The 20,055-nt window shown below is 36.8% G+C and overlaps 1 protein-coding gene and 1 pseudogene across 4 annotated transcripts in view; one reads left to right on the forward strand and one right to left on the reverse strand.

Annotated features, from left to right (window-relative positions):
• LOC140946617 (uncharacterized) overlaps positions 1–20,055 on the forward strand; it is a 29,974-nt gene that overhangs the window by 3,517 nt on the left and 6,402 nt on the right. Inside the window, exons 1-19 of one of the 4 annotated variants that reach the window (XM_073395740.1) lie at positions 2,526–2,669; positions 7,331–7,437; positions 8,472–8,513; positions 8,821–8,943; positions 9,363–9,443; positions 10,674–10,844; positions 11,865–11,983; positions 12,271–12,349; positions 13,696–13,755; positions 14,262–14,345; positions 15,236–15,336; positions 15,686–15,757; positions 16,133–16,190; positions 16,830–16,880; positions 17,767–17,871; positions 17,956–18,027; positions 19,203–19,289; positions 19,545–19,631; positions 19,766–19,921. In XM_073395740.1, coding sequence (XP_073251841.1) covers positions 7,408–7,437; positions 8,472–8,513; positions 8,821–8,943; positions 9,363–9,443; positions 10,674–10,844; positions 11,865–11,983; positions 12,271–12,349; positions 13,696–13,755; positions 14,262–14,345; positions 15,236–15,336; positions 15,686–15,757; positions 16,133–16,190; positions 16,830–16,880; positions 17,767–17,871; positions 17,956–18,027; positions 19,203–19,289; positions 19,545–19,631; positions 19,766–19,921 — 1,578 coding nt within the window. In that variant the 5' untranslated portion in view covers positions 2,526–2,669; positions 7,331–7,407. Of the gene's footprint in view, positions 1–2,525; positions 2,782–2,837; positions 3,239–7,330; positions 7,438–8,471; positions 8,514–8,820; positions 8,944–9,362; positions 9,444–10,673; positions 10,845–11,864; positions 11,984–12,270; positions 12,350–13,695; positions 13,756–14,261; positions 14,346–15,235; positions 15,337–15,685; positions 15,758–16,132; positions 16,191–16,829; positions 16,881–17,766; positions 17,872–17,955; positions 18,028–19,202; positions 19,290–19,544; positions 19,632–19,765; positions 19,922–20,055 lie in introns of those variants that run through there. The other 3 variants (XM_073395752.1, XM_073395747.1, XM_073395736.1) reach the window with 3 other exon arrangements.
• On the reverse strand, positions 5,095–5,529 carry LOC140941025 (uncharacterized; annotated as a pseudogene).

The following is a 20,055-nucleotide window of genomic DNA, read 5'->3' on the forward strand; positions in this document are numbered from 1 at the left end:
ATTTTTTTGTGGTTGTTTTTTGGTCTTTTTGTTTGTTTGTTGTTTGTTTGTTTCTTGGGGTGTGTGTGTTTGTGAGTAATTTTTTTTTCTTAAGACGCCTCTCTCATTGCCATCGGCCGTGGCCATTGCTTGTAACAGCTCGCTACTAATCATACACGGTGTATACCATACCTCAATGCCAAATTAGCGATTAATTTCGACAAGAGACATAGACAAACCGTCCTGGACCACTGTTTCCGTAAATCCGAGACTTAAACAATTTCATGTCGGCATGATGGCTATGAATTAAGCGATAACAAAATATGTTATTGTCAATCCTAAATTATTTCGTGCACTCGAATGAAGATGTGGTGAAGCGTCTTGTCTAAGCCGGATCTACATAAGAACAAGGAGACAATGTCCGAAACCTTTGGCATACTGCCTTAAAAATGCATCTTCTGTCCATTATAGAGTACCTGGTGGACGTCTGTTTTGTACTGTCTACCATCAAGAATCCACGGATTATGTTGCTTGACAAAATTTCATCATGAGATCCTTGCAGATATGAAAACCGCCTACGTATATTGTCTAACGGAAGTTGAAATACTTATCTTTCCTTCTTTCTCTAAAACAAAAAAAGCTAAAAAAGTTATTTTCTTTACTACTATTTAGCTGAAAAAAAAGCCTGAAAAAATCAGTCTTGGCTAACCTTTACTTTTAGGATGATCAGCTACTGATCGTACCAAGTAAGTAAATATGTGGAAAAGAATTAAGCACCAAGCGAGACTGGTTTAACCTCTGGTTTCCTCACTAGAGATCAGGCGGAAGTCAGGAGCTGATGGGCTCTTGGCGGAAGTGCATGTATTTCTCACGAAGAATCCATTTAATGCTTGCTTGTCTCTACAAACCACCCTCTTCCTTGATATGACCACTTGAGCTAAAGTCAGATAATTTGTTTTCTTTACTACTATGCAGTTGAAAACAAGCCTGAGAATTAATCAAATTTTACGGCTGGTTTAATCTTTTGATCACAAGTGAGCGGGCGGAAGTGTACTTCTCGCGAAGAATCCATTTAGTGGTTGCTTGTCTGTACAAGCCACCCTCCTTCCTTGATATAAACACTTAAGCTAAAGCCAGATAATTTATTCAACAATTGCGTGTGTATTCATCTACTAATACGTTCTGATGAGCATCAAATTAAAAAGATGAATCATATAATATAACATATATTAGAAGAGAGCAAATCAAAGCGTATATTAATTATTGATGGCGACTTTAAGGTTAATAAAGAGGGCGGAACAGAGCTGAGTGTGATTTGCTCACGCACGATTACTGAAGGATGTTAATTTCAATTGAAGGCTGTTGAGTCAGTAGAATAGTGATTCAAAAAATAGCATGCCTTAAAAGCAATTTTGTATTGTTATTAACTTGAAAGCTTTCATTTATTTTCCACTTCTCATTGTCTTGGGAAATTCAACTTGCATGTTACCAACAAGTACCTCGAGTGCAGGTGATACCCCTTCTAATATAGGATATAGAACGAACATGTATTCACTCCTTTAAATCATCAGTTTCTTGCGTAGTTGTGCTTTAACTGAAAAGACCAAATATTTCAAGAAGTCGCGTGCGTATTAAAAGTCTTGATTTTTTGTCGTTCTCTTTCCAAACAATACAATCTTTAAACTTCTAAAAACATCTTTTATCTTAAAACACAGCTGGTCAAAGTCATCACAAAAAAATAAGGTGTCAATTGTTTATAAAAATTACTGGGGGTCTATTTATGGCGGAAAAGAACTATAAATATATATATTTTTCCTGTTATTGGAAACACTTAGAACAGTCACTCTCAATTCAATTAAGTTATCCAGCGCGTGCAGTTCTGGAAATTACGACATGTAGAAGCTAATAACGCCATAGAAAGTGTTGACAATCAGGATGTTTAAAACTAGTACCAGTTAAGACAATTTTAGCACAGTAAAATTGGCATCAGTTTTTAGCCTTTTCTAGCCTTTAACTTCTTGTATACGTACTTTGTTGTCATGGATTTTTTTCCCTGCGGTTCTCACGGATATTAAACTGTTAAAAATATTAGTATATGAGGTTTAACAGAAAAATGATCACGATGAAAAAATGCTTTTTTGTGGCCAAATAACCTTAATAACAAAAGCAGACACCAGGCGAAGTTAGTCGATGAATCGATCTTTAAAATTAGTAACGTACATAATTGTTTCAGGGGACATGACAATTAAACAGGAAAATAATAAGGTTTCATTATTTACACCGTTACCAATGGAGACGCATTAAATATAGGCCTTTTTAAACCATGGTACTTATTTCTACTATCACGTTTCCCGCGCCGAACTTCAGTACTTCCTTGCATTGCAAAATACGGAGTTCCTTCAGAAGAAAGGGCAGCAAAGTAACATTAAAATAATACTTTACCGAAAAAAGAGAAATTGCATTGCCTGGAATTGAGGCAAAACCAGGCCAATCCCTTGGAAGAGTTTTGAGCCTCGTCCTGCTCCCGCGAGCCCTGTGATCACAGGTCAGTGGTATTCTTTCCAAATAATCGAATTCTGAACAGGAAAAATGTCGAAAAAGTTTAACTAGATTTTCTGTCTTTTTGTGCTGTGCTCTCGCCGGAGGCCTCGTAAATTCATCAACTTTATTCTATCAGGTGTACAGAAGCGGTAAGTGTTGTTAGATTTCCATTGTTTTTTTTCCCGTTTTCTAAAGATTGCCGGCCGGAAAACCCAACTTTTGTCAACGGGCACGTCTTGCGATCTTCACACCAGTATGTCAGTTAGTATTGTTTTCTTTTGTATTTTCGTGTTTTAGCGGTATAGTTGTAGTTTACACTTAGTATATTGAAGGTAAGAGAAATCGCTAAGTATCATTTCGATTCTTTCGCTTATGGGAAAATAATATGTAAATCTCATTTACTATATTCGCCACAGCACTTTCGTCACGACTGGCAGACCAATCTACGCCGCCAATTTCACTCCTTGCATCAACAGCGTTGCAGCATTTTGAGTCGTTTTATTGTTTCTATAGTTGATTGGCAGATAAATATTTGCACAACAAATTTGTCCTGATCACAAGCCACAAATACATAGGATAGAGTTCGGCAAGATCATAAAACGAACTCTAGTTTCGTGACCCTTTGTTCAAGGCGTTACGCGGTAACTTGTGAAGACTGGAATTTTTACGAAACCTTTCTCATTTAAATTATCACAAAGTCCTCTTGCCCGAGCTGACGGTAAGTGAAACATGTTTGTTATGTTTCTCGTTGATTTTGGTTCGCTGTTTGCCTTCGGAATTCCAATTAGGTTTGTTTAGTTTCTGGTGTTATTATAAAGAATAACATTTTACCACATGTGTTGTGTCATAAAGCCTTCTAACAAGAACAAATTTGTAAGGAATCTTATGATCGCGGCTTTCAAAGCAATTTGTTCAGAATGTTTCCTTCCCTAATTGGAATTGGGTATTCTTAGCGCTAAAGGTATTTAGTAAATCGATTCAAGCACTTTTGGTGAAACAAATTTGCCCAGTTGTATAAAATTGTTGAAAATTGTCAGTCCTGCCATCAAAGACATTTCTTGTCGAGATCTCGTGTAATCGGTTCTTTCGTTTATTGCATTGAATTTAATTCCCTTTGCAAGCAGCGGCAAAAGAGTTAATTACACCTATTTCCTAGTATAATAGGGTCTTAATCTGCTGATTGGCAAATCCTGTTTCATCGTTGAAGGTTCGTTAGACCTCAATGTTTTTATGCCATCATCATATATTACGTAGCGAAATGTGGTAAATGGTCTTAAATATAGGTTTTTCATTTTCAAATCCATCTTTAAGAACACGCGGCAGATTTCCTTTAAATTTACAATAACAGTTATGTCATTGTCTTCGAAGCCTAACTGTTTATGTTTTAATAGCTCTCTATAGAATTTTAAAAAGTGATTCATGCGAAGCGACATAATTCCTTGACTGGGTGTTCAAACATCTGTGTAACTAACTATCTTTGGTGATGTAGGCGGCAGTGTGGATATTGAGTCTTTACGGCCAGCTGACTCTGTTTTGCTAGTTAAGGCAAATCGAGGCAAAATGATGTGAACAAAAAATCTTTGTTTGAAATAGTAGCTGTATTTTTATTCATTGTGATAATCTATACACGCTCATCCTTTGTTCTTCACAATCGAAAACCACAAAGGTGAAGTCATCGTGTTATTCTCAATCATGACACACTCATCTCTCAAACCACCCACACGGAGTTAGTTATTAGTTTCGATTTTATCAAGATGTCCTAGCTCCTGCCATTAACGTCTTTAACTGAAAATTTTCTTAGAAGAGATGCCTTACATGTACAAACATCAAGTTTTGGTGCTAAATTTTTTTGTCTGAAGGAATGCTAGAAGCTTGACTGACTGTCTGACTGTCTTAAATGATTACATCATATCAATATGTATTGATACAAATTTCCTTGTTTCAACAGATAAAGTTATATATAGTTTTGTAGACCAGCTAAAAAAGGGTTGGAGAAGCTGCAATAGCAAGAATATATCAAAACCCCTTTTGCAAAGTTCAGTCATGTGAAAATGGCCATATACACATCCATAACTGTTTTAGTCCTAATGAAAACAGTTAAGGCTCTCTTATGGGTATTTGCAATAAAATCAAAGTCGCGATCATGGCTATTAATGAAACAACAATCGTAAAGGTTAAAGCAATGATTATAAACAATTGCCATTTTCATTAGTGGGGCAATGATGGCAAAGAAATGGGCCAAAAAGTGTGCTGCACCTCTAGAAATTTTGTTTTGCTTATTAAACATGTTTTATTGTTATTATCATTATTATCATTATTAGTAGTAGTAGTAGTAGTATTGTATTATTGTTATTTCTTGCTTTGAGCACTAGCTGATCTTACACCAATTTACTTGTTAAGGGAATGAGTCATAACCAATGGCTAAAAAGGCCCCTTAGGGTTTTCCTCCTTACGCTAGAACTCCAATACACTCCTTCTACTATTGTTATATCAGATATTCCAGTTTAATTGCAAGTGATTTTCTCTCTCAACATCCGAGTCCAAACCATGGACTTTGGAAGGCAAAGAGGGTTTCTACTTGATGGAAAGGACCCGTCTGAGAAGGTGGGCTGTAGAAAGGAGTCTTTTCTGAGTTCATGAATGTTGATATTGCCAGGAGTTTTGTTGGTGTAGTTTTCCATGTCCTCCTTGATGGTACCAAGGGCTCCCATAACCACCGGGACTGTTGTTGTTTTGAGCTCCCACATTCGTTCAACCTCGATTTCCAAGTCTTTGTACTGTGGTGTTGGTGTCAAGGGGTACAGCAGTCATGTTAATGAGAAGGCATGTTTTGTCCTTCTTGCTCTTTAGCATAATGTCCGGCCTATTAGCTGCAATGGTTCTGTCAGTGTGGATGGGCATGTCCCACAGAATCATGATGCTATCCTTCTCAGTGACGGCCTTGGGTTCATGCTCATACCATTGTTCCTTCACCTCAATGCCAAACTCCTTGCAGATCTTCCAGTGCATGTGTGCAGCTGCCATTTTGTGGTAGTGGATGTATTCAGTTTTAGCCAGCTCAGGGCAGCCAGAGACCAGATGGTCAATGGTCTCGTCGAAACGGCAACACAGTCTGCATTTTGGGTTCATGTCAGGCTTCTTGAGGATGTTGTGTTGGTGCCAGCATGTGGGGAGGCTTTAATCTTGGGCTTATTATTATTTATTATTATTGTTATTGTTATTGTTATTGTTATTATTATTATTATTATTATTATTATTATTATTATTATTATTATTATTATTATTATTATTATTATTATTATTATTATTATTATTATCATTATTTCCTTTCCATGGTCATCTACATGGCTACTTAAGTTCACTCACAGCATTACCAAGCAAAACAACTCATAATATGCAACGTCTTAGTTTGAAAAACCAACGCTTTGGTGGAAAACACGTAATGAAAACAACATCTCCAAGTGCCCATAGAAAGGCTCACAGTCCACAAGTATCATACACTAGTTTTTCAATCATAAGTCATGCGAAAAAGTTCTTTCATACATATGCAAATCAAGGAAATCTGGTCCCCCAGTCAAGAGTTCAACATTTCATCTTTGATGGAAACCCATCACAGTTAAATTAATGCAGTGAAAAGTTTGTAATAACTCTCTAAAATTGATTGAAACAAGAACTTAAATAAGTCAAGAAAATACGTGAAGGAAGACATGGCCATGATTGTATTGAAGAGTGACAATAATTACTTCAGCATACTTGTTTTTCCAGTCGTGTTTTACATAGAAATTGTATTTGCAAGCAAATCATGATTTTTGCAAAAGTGGAAGAGGAGAACCTCAAAAGCAACACTAACAACAAAAAAGATTAGAAAAGCAATTTCAGTGGTCAATCTGAGACAAAACTCCTGGTTGCAAGATGCGGTCATGTCTGCAACAAACATTTACGTCACTATTTTTTTATGTCACTTAAATCATATTGATCAGCAGAATCTCTTAGCCAATGTTGCATTTGATGGTTTTCAGGCTTAAATGATTATTTTATGAATTACCAGTATTATACATTTTTATTATGCTGAGCCCTGGGGCTTTGATATTGATTATTTTCTTCCACTTACTAATGAGCCATTATGCTGAACTAGGGGGTACAATGTGAAGATTAACTGAACTGGAGAGCAGGCATCTGGATCAAAAATCCAGAGTTTTTCAATTTTATCAGATAACAGGCTTGCCTGTTCTTTTAGGCAAAAACTCAACAAGTTTATTCACATCTTTCAACCCACCTACAAGTATCAATACAATTCTGCATTCCTTCCGTGCTTCATACACATGTGCAGCAAACTTAGTTTGGCTAATTCAAAAAAAGTGATAAAATCCAGCATCAATACTGGTTAAGTAATTACAAATTAAAGACTTATAACTTTGGCGAGAAGATAGACTGATTCTGTTATTGACATTCTGTTATTCTTTTATTCTGTTTGAACTATAACCAAGCAAATGCAGTCGCACAAATATGGAACCAATATTGTGACCAGCATAGAGTTTTTACTTGCTGTGTATTATCCCAACAAATATTAATATTTTTTTTCCAGTGTATTGTAAAACTTAGTTGCATTTAAGTTCAGTCTTTAGGTTGTTTGGCAGGCTAGGTGTTAATTCATACACACAATAAAAATGCGAAATATTGTTAATTATGTAAACAATAAACAGTCTGTACCAATACAGCACTTGAAGCATCAGCATTCGTACGTGATGTTTGAGTTTTATCTTTTGAAATCACAGTTCCCCACATTCTGTATTTTTTGTTTGTTTTGTAGGGCAAGGCTATGGTAGAGAAGCAAACTACACTACAGTGTCCTGTGTGCATCCCGGCACCTGGTCCTTCACAGGGACTATGCCATCTATTGAGACTGGAATGGCAATGGTATGATTGAAGTGATGACTGTAAATTGCCAGATTAGAGATGAAAGTAGAGAATCTCATACATTAAAGAATTGGCATTGCCATTTGATTGCCTAAGACTGGCTACTTTGTCGCAATGAAATCAGTAAATCTGTATCGTTTGAGTGCTGTGAATTAAATTTGTAAATACTCTTTAATTTTGCTTTGTAAAGGGGCTAGTATCCAATATGCTAATTTACTGACACAAATATATGTAATATGTTACAGGTCAAGTTTGATTTCAGGTGAATTTTGATTTAAGCTAGGTTGATTCTCAATTTCCTTTGTCTCCTATCCCTCCAGGAGACAAAGGAAATGATAATTATTTTACCTGAAATCAAATTTAGCCTGTAACATTTTAAAACTGTATACAAGACTTGCCCTACTTTCTTGAAAGCTTAATTAAGAGTAGATTGATCTTAGTAGACCATATTACATCCTGTATGGTTATAGGCTTAGGATCCAAGCCCCTGAGTAAACATGAGGCTAGGGTTGACCTTGTTTCCATACAAAGCTCCTTCCTTTTCTTATGGAACTTGTGCTTAAAAAATGCTCAGTTATAAAATGACAAGAAGAGCTAAGGTTCACGCCTAAGCTTGATCAAGAATAATCAGGGATATTTATGGGGAAAAATTAACCCTGTTTCAAAGTCAAACTGAAGAAAAATATAGCCCCTTTCCAGAGATAAGGGGTAATTGTGAGACCCTTTTTTAGAAACAGAGAGGCAAGAAATCTACATAGTTGAGGGACACATCCCCATATAACTAAAATGTAGGAGTGACCACCCCCCCAACCCTCAAGCCAAGCACATCCATCCCCCTTTCCCCTCCCACCTCTACATTGCTAGATTATCTACTTTCTAAATTGCTTCATGTTATTATGCTCATGGAATGTAAGGAAACTTCAGTGATAATACATGAAGCCTCATTTATTGTTCAGTAGCACCTTTTTCCATTCTGCGAGTGAAAAGGTCAAGAACCCATCTTTATAATCCATTTCTTTTGTCTTTGCCTACAGAAAGAGCAAAATCAATTTTTTGATTTTATTGGAAAATTGCAGGTGAGATATTTTTACTTGCTGCCAAATTAATGTGGGTCATGCAGATACATAAATTCACACATGCACCTGTTACTGGTGTTACAGCAAATCTTAAATCAGCAACTTTTCTTTGCAGATGAGAACAAATAATTCCTGAAAATGTTTTGTTGTAACAAAGATTTTTTTGCAAATAAGATTCCAGGGCAATAACTAGAAAAAACCAAGTTACAATGTCTACTGTTTTTCTGAGAAGCATTGATCAAGAAGTCAGCAATTTTGAATAATGAATACAACAGGGTAGGTTCTAACAGTGTGATTTTTTTTTCAGTCAAATCGTATTGATGAACAGAGGGCTGAACTGCCTTTATCATTAAGAAATTCTGCGTATATACCGCCACTTGTTATTGGAAAAACAGAAATTAGCAAGGATACAGAAGAGGCCAGCTTACATGTAAGTAGTAATGCTGAGCACAGTGGAACCTGAATATAACAAACCTCTACATAACAAAGCCTTCGGTGTAACTAATGATATCCTTTGCGCCAGTCCTTTGACCCTTCTTTATAACAAGGTTCCACTGAAATTTATTATTGTATGTCATATTTCAAACAATGTTCACTTTTATTTGCAGATTGCCTTTTGATAACAAATTTTTTGTATTATGCAAACCATTGGTGTCTTTTAATAGTCTTTTATGATATATATATTAATTAGCTCGAGTAACCATGACGGGAAAAGCAATGGAAACAATGTCTCCTCAGATGTGAATAATATGCACTATTTCAAACTTCACTATCATTATTCTAACTCTTTCATTTTCTTAAAAAATGTGATAATAATGTACAACAATATTGTGTTTTTCTGCAATTTAGAGTGATAATTCAAGAGACGAAGACGTGACTGATCTAGAATACGAAGAGGACGAAATGAGGGACCTTGATCCTGTCAAAGAGGTATTCATTATGAGAAATGGTAAACTCATGGCTAATTAGGTTAATTAAGGAATTTTTAAAAAGCACTCATTCCCTAATCAATTTGCAACCTGTGTTCATAATCCGTAACAATTTTAATAGTTAGTGTTTATTGTCTTCTTTATGTTAAAGGGTGATGAACTTAATTATTTTATGTCATTTTATTAGTTTGACCTATTACATGATACGTAAAAACAAATAATAATCAATACATGTACTTAATTAGGCAGGGATGCCACAACAGCAGTAAGCCAGTTACAGCATACACTCCATTTTCTGTATATTCACCTCTTTCACACTATTGCCAGAGCACTGGGGACTGCCAATAGTGTAACGGTGCTTTCCAAAAGTCAGGGTTAGGGTTAGATTAGTTTTTTTTTTTACTTTAACCCTTTGAGTGCCTAGTTTTTCTGTCATATTGCTTACGTTTTGACATACATACACTAAATAACATCTCAAAAGTTCCCTTTGAGGTAAAAGTGCCTATAATCGTACATATTTAGAAAGTAGACATATCAGGGTTTCAAAATATATATATGTATTAACTTAACATTTCTTTGGAGAGCTGTTTGCCTCTAGCAGTCTCTTACAATTGACACGGTCCATTTTGTGGCCACTGAAGCACCCGCTTGCTCTCTTTCTTCGATATTTTCTTGACCACCACACCGTGTATCTGCACGCTCAAGCTCTGAATTGTTGCCAGTATCTTCGTCCATTTAATGGGACTAATCTTCACCTAACCTGGATCATCGCTAAAATCCGGTGCTGCGAATATAGTTCGATCAACTCCATTCGTGTCTGACGCCATTTTTAAAGGTTATCATTAGCACAGCGAGGAAATATTGCCAAAAAGTTAGTCCAAAATGGCGAAAAACCGATTGAAATGGAATAATACGATAAACAAATTCATATAAGAATCATAAAGTGTCATTTGACAAAAAAAGGAGCCTTTCGGAGCCTTTTTTAGGACAAAATGTACACCTTATTAATTATTTTGGAAGCGCGCCTAAAAGCGCGCTCAGGATTCAAAGGGTTAACTCATCACTTCTGTGCGTAACAGTTAAGAATAAACTGATATGGTTGTGTAATTCCGATTACTAGTGGAATTCTCCTCACGCCTCAACTGGTCGAGCAAGGCCATTCTGACATAATGGTAAGTGCACCCTAAGTATTCTTCAGCTTGACACAGATTTATCTTTGCTATAATCTCAGGTGTTAGCTGCAGGAGGTCCCTATCCACTTGTGGTTCTCCCCGTTGGAGGTGAATACTGGCTTGAAGGAAGCAATCATCATGTGGTTACCAGCTTTGATTTGAAATCAGTTGACTGCAAGATAGAGACAAATGACATACTGCAAAGCTACAGGCGAGATTTCATAGGAAAGGTATGAACAGTCTACCCGCCGCTAATCATAGTGCTTAGGCTGTCACCATTCTTAAGTCATCGGTATTATCATTATCATTAGGATGCCGTTCATCATCAGTTAGAAGATACTGTAATCTTCATAATCATATAACAAAATCCTCAAATCTGATTGGCTATCAACTGTCCTCATTTCGGCACAAATAAGACAGTATAATAGGACAGTACATGTCATGTCTAGTAAATAGCACAGTACGCACTATCGTGTGTCCACTTGAATGGGTTTTTCACTTTTAGTGAAAAAACTCTTGAAATATCCTGTGTTTTAATTTTAGAAAAACTTAAAATATCACTAAGTTTGTTATACGTTTATGATGGGCAACAGAACTTTGTGTCATCCAATACGGTCTCTAATATTATAATAGTGATTAAACAAATTGGACTCTCACTACGCGGTCGTCCAATTTTGTTAATCACCTGCATGATTACAGACCAAATTGGACTCCACTCAGTCCTACATGTTTTACAATGTACCATTATTAAAAGACGTTTATCTCAATAGAGAAGAGAATTGATGACATCATGAAAACTAAATTTGTGAAATTATGAGGTTGGTTAGCATATCCAGAAAGAGCAAGGTGAAAAATTTCCACTTGCTGAAAATCAGCAAGATTTAAGCCCTAATATGCTCTGATGACTCCATATAAATCCTTCTAAATTTTAATAGGCCCAGATTGCAAACATTACAAATTCTCCATAATGATCTCCACTCTTTTCCCTGAAGAATTAGTAGAGGTTATAAAAATAAGACCAAAGCATTAATTTTTCTCTTTAAGGATCATATTATTGATTCTCCTAACCTTTCTATTTGATTGTGTACTGATATATTTAGGAGAAAATAATTTGATGTTGGTCATTAACTTAGGGCTTAATGAGATAATATAAGGAGACTAGTTACAGAAAGATGACTGAAAAATGGAGAGGAAGGGACCAACAACAGGGAAAAGTTGATTGTATTCTCATGAACATGTTTATGTTGTAGGAACATTTGAACTTTATTTGCGATGATGAAAAGCTTGGTCCAGTGATTCTGTCAGTGAAACAGGAAATCGAGAAGCTGGATGGCTGTGATACACAAGGATTTATCAGAGTTATACTAAGGTACTGTTTAGACTGGCTTTCCTTCTTTAGGCTATAAACATGCATGGTTGATACATGTGCAGACTGTAGTAGATTGTGATGCATTAACAAAGTTTGGTGGTATACTTGCCAGTATGTGCTTCAGACATTGATATAACTAAGCTACATACCAAAAAAAATTATAATACCAGTCAATATTAACTTACTAGTTGGGCTTCATTAATTTTTGTTAAATAAATAATTCTATTTTCTTCACTCTTAATTTGATAGCTTTTTTTAGTCATTTTTATCTCATTCTTTTGTATCAGAACTATAGAAAAGACAATTGCGGACTCACTACCCATAGAAAATCTATCAGAGAATCCAGGACCAAGAGAAATTATCAAGGTATATAATGTTGTTTTCAAAATGTCGACAAATTGTCCAGGTACTGTAAGGACTAGCATGTAAGACTTGCCAGCATGGGTTTTTGTTTGCCTAATGTAAATAGCAATATTTTGCACCTAGAAATGTATGTTACCCTTGGTTTTACTGTAGTTTTCTCTCTCTTTTAACCTTTTAGAACCTTCAGTGGTGTTGAAACCTCTGAATGGGTACCTCAGGGCTGTCATTACCTCCCATGTCCTCAAATATTGAGATTTGATAGGGAATGGTCAATATATGACGTCATAACACATTGCACATGACATCATTTGTGAAGAAAAAATTAAAAAGATTTGTTGTTGGCCTTAAACGGGCCTTGTAACATTTGACCTTATCGCGTTACTTCCCACCAATCACATTACTGCTTATATTACAATGGCATACTGGAGTTTATGAGGAAACGTTCGATGTTAGCAGTACAACGCAAAATATTCAAAATGTCATTGCCGGAAATCGAGTCTACAAGAAATGGCAAACTTCGGTGATTATCCGGGAGAGTTGACAGCACTAGTACCTGTAGACATCCTTTTTATTGTGCATTTTCCATTATATAAATCTGCAAGTTTTCCAAAAAAGTTGTTCCATAATATCAAGAATTGTTTCACATGGTAACTCTACTAGTGAGCTCGAGCAACTGGGATGGCGACAAAGGAAAGGAGAAAATAAAAAAGCCACAGGTCTAATAAGCAAAACAAAAATGCTGGACATACACGTACGGCACAACACACTTTTTAGCAGATTTATTTGCCATCATCACACAACTGATGTTGTGAAACTTGATCAGAATGGCAATGCAATCATCATCATTTTTAATCTCTAAAATCAATTCCCTCAATTTCCTCTTAAGTACCCAGAGAAAGTCTCATGATTTTCTTTTGGTTTTAACTAAATGAATAAGACTTACATGGTAGTACATCCATCAGTGTGGTTCTTTCTCTACCGTACATTTCAATTTAATGAAATGTATGTTGGTTTTTGGGAAAAGGGGGTTAGCTAGCCAAGAGCACCTGGAGAAAAAGCTTGTGGAGCAGAGAAGAGAATCAACAACAAACCCAAGCCAAATACATGTATAATGGCATTGATGGGAGGAATAGAAACCTAGGCCACATTGGTAGGAGTGAAGTGCTCTTGTTCCTGCAATATGCTTGCACGCTCCCCCAAAGAATTCCTCCTCTAACTTGCTTCTTATTTTTTTTCTCTGGATGAGAAACCCAGTTTGGCCCAAACTGAAAAGAAACACTGTATGGAGGGTTAAGCTTTAATTTTGTATTGCAACTGAAAGAATGTTGTTTGATCTTCTTTCTTTTAAGTATCTTCTGGGAGAAGACGGAGAAAATGTGGATCAGTTCCAAGTTTTGGCACACCCTAAGGTACATACATGTGTTGTGAAACAGAGAAAAATTTGATTCCATTAAAACTTTAAGTATATTGTCAATAAAATGCAGGTCTTTGTAAGCATTAAAGTAGTTTGTTATCTGATGAGACTGTCATGCCATTAACACCATGTCCTCAAGGTAGTTATGCATGGTTTAGTTGTACCTTATTTCAAAGCAAAAGTCTTGTCATATCAATGTTATGACAACAAAGTAAACCTGATGTGCCCATAAGATGGAATCATTGTTTTCTCTTATACATCATAATAACTGGAAACAAACAACTGAAAACAATATTGAGAAATGAAAAGTTTTTGTTTCTTTGCTTCAAGATTTACAATAGCTAGTACCTGGCTCTACTTATGTATTTATTTATTTATTTATTTTAATTTTTTTTTAGTTTTCTGCAAACTTAGTGTTCTATAATCTTTGTGTGTGAAAAGAAACATTTCAAAATGATGAGTAGTTTTTGTGCTTTTTGCCTTTTTTCTCCATGGTTACAGGCCTCAGAACTGATTGTGAAGTATGATGAACACAACTTATCCCATGCCTTCAAGTTTGGAGTGATTTATCAGAAAAAGGGCCAGGTAATATTATTACACACAAAAAGTTCTGACACAAAGCAAATACAATGAACTTGTTGTAATAATTTATTTAATTTTTGACACACAGCCTGTTCTCTCAAAATGAAATCAAACTAGTTTGATTTTCAATTTTATTGGTCTCCTCACCCTAATTATTCATGATTATGGATAATTATACAAAAAACGGAAATTGGTGGTATTACATGATTATTAATAATCATGAATAATAATAGGACTTATAGCATCCTCGGAGACCCAGGGGCAGATAGTGGGGGCAAGGGAAAGTCTTAACGGGCAGAAAAATATGGCACGAAGAAAAGTAAAGAACGGTGAGAAGAGCCCCTAGGGACAATGTCTTACCAGACCAGTTCCTAACGGTCACCGCCGTTCTGCCTTCTGATTGGGCAGAAAAACACAAACGTTTTCTGGCACCAATCAGAGGTCAGAACAGTGGCAACCGTTTGGAACTGGTCTGGTAAGACATTGTCCCCAGGGGCTCTTGTCGCCGTTCTTTACTTTTCTTCCTGCCATATTTTTCTGCCCTTTAAGACTTTCCCTCACCCCCACTATCTGCTCCTGGGTCTCCGAGGATGGACTTATAGGAGACAATAAAAAATCAAACTACTTAGTTAAAACCATTTTCTAACCCACAAATTCCATTTTGAACTTTAGTGTAGATGAATAAGCCAGTAAATTATCCAGGGTTGTATTTCTGTTTGGGTGGACCGGTATTAGTTATGATCGGTTGATGGTATTCAAAGCAACTATTAACAAATGTTTAGTAACACTTGTCCACCAAAACGAAATCATTGTGCCAAAAGCACCCATTACTCTTAAAATTTCTAGAGGGGAGAATTAGCATTTTGTAAAGTAGGCTGTTGTTTTGATTGCAGACAACAGAAGAAGAATATTTCTGTAACCGAACTCACAGTGCTGGCATGAATGAGTTTCTAGAGATGATGGGTGACCGGGTCACCCTCCAGAGTTTCAAAGGGTAAGCTTTTGTATAATGGTTATATTAAGTGCAAAGCCTGTAATTATCCATTACACCCCACCCTTCCCCTCATGACCTCAGAAAGGTTGTTGGATATTGTAAGAAGAGACATTGATGAGGGGGAGGGGGTAAAGTGCCAAATTGGAATTGTACTTTTCAAAATGCTGGGAAACAAATGGCATCATTGAAAAGTACTTATTGTGAGCTTCTGAACTTAAAGGTGACGTTTACAAATCTTCAGGGTTTTTTTCCAAACGTTTTATCGAGCAGTGCATTGTCCTTTTTCTCTATAGGAAAATGATAATTTATACCAAAAAATTAAACTTTCATTTTAATTTATCTCTTTCAGGTTTAATGGTGGCTTAGATGTAAAGCATGGCCAAACAGGAGAGACGTCCATTCATTCAGTCTTCGATTCCAAGTATGAAAGTGATCAGCTCCTTAGCCAGTTGTTTTAAATGAATGTCTGTTTGATCTTGTCACACAGAAAAGATCTTGAATCCAAAGAGAAAATCTCATAATTACTTACAAATATCTTTTCAAACATGATGTTTGCGTAATAGAAGTAAACTTTAATTCGCGGTGCAGTTGCTTCAAGTATCTGTTAAACACGCAATTATCTGTGAAATAGTCATGTGCTTAGTGTCAATACATAACTAAAACCAGTTTAGATAATTATTTCAATGTTGCATTTTTGTTTTCTAGTGTTTTTTTAATTTACCCACAGAGATTGTGTTTCTCACTTTATTGGTTATATTTTCCTTATTTATGTTTACTGTTGTTTTTTTGTCCTCAGGGAAATTATGTTCCACGTTTCCACCCTTCTTCCATTCAGTAATGGTGATAGTCAACAGGTAATAATGTGTGTTACAGTGCTGTCCCGGGGGTTTTCCCCGGATACTATAAGCGTGACCCCCCGGCTACTTTCATGCAAGTCAGTGACTGAGGAAAATCAAAGAACATGTCTATTTATCTTTTCACCCCCCCCCCCCCCCTCCCCCCGCCCTTCAAAGTGGCCAAAGCCACAATTCAACAAAATTTCCAAATTTCAGTTTGTGAAATGTTGACTGAAAAACAAAATTAGTATTGCCACCTGAAAGGGGTCATGTAGCAGCTACTCAGAAGAGAAATCACCAATGATGCCTAACCCTGACCCCAAACAATACTGAAACAATTGAAAGAATGACATGTCGTTGTTTTCTGCAACCAATCAGGAGAGACCTTACGAGCAGCTCCTACACAACTGCCTGAAAGTTCTGCCAAGTTCTGTTTCGATGGTGACACCAAAGGATTTTGTCCACGTTTCAAAAGTTAGAACTACAAAACATGATCAGTCACTCCGACCGAAAGGGTGGGAGGAGTGTGGACTCTCCAGATAAATTGTATAACTACAAACTCTTGTCTAAATAAAAAGTATTTTTGGTTAAGTTTGTATTACGAGTCTCTTTCACAATATACAGTGTATCTTACCAGTTTTTTTGTACGAATTGTAGGTGCAAAGAAAGAGGCACATTGGCAATGATATTGTTGCAATTGTTTTCCAAGTAAGTAACAGCACAGCTTCCAATCGTATTAGACCCTTATACCCCAATATAAACACCTACATTTTTTTTTACTTGCCTCCATAAATTTCTTATAGCGTAAGCTACTTTAGGAGAAGTTGTTAAAAGATCAACACAAAAGTTTTGGGTGGTTATTGGCTTAAATCTCATGACTTCATTTCTTGATTATGCCGTGATTTTGTGAAGAGAATTTGATAACTGTCACTACTAGGGCTAAGTCTTTGTGATCACGGTGGGAAAATTTCGGAGGGATCATTGTGATAGTTACAGTATTTAGAGGGGACGCGTTGCAGGGCCGCCTTGTGGCTGCCTAGCTCAGTTTGTTAGTATTGCCATGCAATTACGTGTCCTTACCCTACAGAATTTAAAGTTAAAGAGGAAATTACTTGTAAATGACAGCATCATAGCTTTGTCTCAAAAAAAGTGTCTCAAGCAGTATATCAAACGTTCCAAACAACAAAAATGAACTTTGAATGTCAGGTTAAGAAGTTTTCAAACATCAAAATTGCAGTCCGTTTGAATCTTCTTCAAGTTTTTCCACCCGTGCCTTATAGCGGTTATTTTTGTGTTCTGCTCAATACGCCATTTCCGAGTTCCAAAAACTCTCACCTGACTTTAGAAACGAGGCTAAGAGCAAAACCTTTCTTCTGAATACGAGTTTTGTTTACGTGAGAATTTCCATATCAATGGCCTCGCACTTAGCCTCGCTTTGAAACAGAGGCTTGGGACAACTCGGGAATGGACTATTCGGCGACAGCTTATGTTGTCTGAATTTTGGTGAATTCTAACTCACCTCCTTTAAAGAAACAGAGAAGCCCACATTTTAGTTGTTCCTTATCAAATATATCATGCTTTTGATTTCTTTCAGGATGAAAACACGCCGTTTTCTCCGGTTTCTATCCGATCACATTTTTTACACGTGTTCATAGTGGTTCAAGTTGAAGACCCAAATACAAGTAACACAAGATACAAGGTAAAGAGTGAATAATAACAGAAGTTATCGCGACACTTAACACCAGTTCTGTCACTGACAACACTATTTTTGATTTTATTTCAGGTCTCTGTGACTGCCCGCGAAGATGTTCCACATTTTGGACCCAAACTCCCTAATCCTGCCGTCTTTAAAAAGGTGTGTGCTCATGTGATCTCATTTCGTTGTACCTTAAAGTTAACGTAACTACTGTCCACGATCAAAGGGGGTTTTTGTGCTTATTAATTTTCTTTGTTTAAATTTTGCCCCTTTTTCCAGTGTGATGTTTCGCTGCTACTTTTTGTCTTAACAAAATTACACTTGTCGACTTTATTAACGCGATTTCCTTCGGGAGTGATGCACTTACTGGCTATTCCTTTATGCTCTTCTTGGTGTTTTCGTCTTCGTGGTAAATGAAATTCCTTGAAATAAAACAAAACCTGAATCATTTGACCGTGATGTAATTTTAGCGGAGCTCTCTCGCGCGCGAAGCACGCGACGCAGAGAACCATGGTTAACCAAAAAATGGGGTTACCTCTGCATCCGAGAAATTTTAGTAATCACGTGAACGTTCGTCCACCCTCCTGCGAGTCCTTTCGCACCACAGGCATACCAATCTAAAATAACTCAATCAACACGTATGGCAAGCCAAATGGCACTCGAGGTTTTTGGCGCGAAATTGCGTGGCCACCCGGACTTTTAGGGAGAAAAAACAACAACAATGCCGAGTTTTTTTCGACGAAGTTTTACTGTCTACACTGGCGTGGATAACAGAGAAAAACTAGAGCGAGAGATAACAGACAAAGGAGACGAATTTTGTTGGAAAAACAACATGAAAATTTTATACCGGCGGTGAGAAAATGAGAAATGCTAGCGGTCAGCGAGGAAAAACCAGCAAGGTAAAAATGATTAGCAGTGAAAAAAAAAGTGAACAAGAACACAAGCAACAAAATCTTTGGAGAGCACATACGACCACACGACATTTTATTTCCATAAAATGTGTAACTAGAAGGTGTCACGTCGTGGTCGTACAAGATAACGGCAAAGAAATGTACAAAAAAGTGTGCTCCTCCTGCAAAGTTGTGTTTTTGTTGATAATTAGACTATTAATTTTTTTTGCCTGTTCTCGTTGCCGTCACCGTTTAGCATTGCTCGATTTTATTTTTTGTTTGAGTAAATTATAAGTATATTAACGAGAGCTTCGCTCTTAACCCTGGCTTAATCTATATGTTATTATGGATAAGAAGGTAATTAGCCCAGGTGGAAAGGAGTCTTCATCCGACAATAATCAGAACTATCATCTTTGATGCGTTTAAACCTTGTGTTTCTTTAAGGGCCCCGAGTTCCGCAAGTTTCTATTAACGAAGCTAATCAATGCAGAGTTAGCTGCTTATAACAGTGCCAAGTTTACTGAATTAAGGGTGAGTACAAATCTGCTATAGTTTATTTGTTAACATCGATTAAAAACCTCTCCCGACCGAAGCATCAGGCAGGATTATCACGTCCATGGGTACAGTTTTACGTCCGTAATCCTAAATATTAGAGCCTCTAGGTACAGTTTTGCGCCAATCGCTAACCTTATTACGTACCGTACCAAACGGTTTGCAAAAATTGCGACCTAAGTTTAGAACTCATGCGCCAACCTTCGTAACTTAATTGTTCGGTTTATGTTTCAGGATCGGACGCGCTCCAGTTTACTGCGAGGCTTGGCAAGTGATTTACTAGAAAAGAACGCCCTTATACTTGACGCAGGATGCGAGGAGGTACTTAAATTGTTTTTTTTTCGGTTTTTGTTACACTACTGCGTTTTCTTTTTTAGAAAACCTGAGATATATAAAGTCACTTTTACACAAAGAAATTCACTTTGTAAAAGTCGCTGTGTTTTTTGTTGCACCAGGTTGCGCCAAAGAACCGCGGTCAACTTTTCAAATCAATTCGAACGGCGTGGCGCGGCAGAAGCCCCATGAGTCGCACAATGTCCATGAGAGAAACACCCACAACAGCTGATGATCCGGATTCTGATGATAGTCTTCCTAAATCCTGGGCAAAGAAGGTGAGCGGGTAAAGATTAACTTTACAATCCGAGGGAGTTCTCAGATCAGTTCTCAGTTCGAGTCTTAGGGCAAAATCCTATGGTGTTACGATTCAAATGAAACCCCTTAAGCGGTACTGTCACATAATACTATT

This window comes from Porites lutea, chromosome 1 (genome assembly GCF_958299795.1).
Source record: "Porites lutea chromosome 1, jaPorLute2.1, whole genome shotgun sequence".
In the NCBI taxonomy this organism is placed as follows: Eukaryota; Metazoa; Cnidaria; class Anthozoa; order Scleractinia; family Poritidae; genus Porites; species Porites lutea.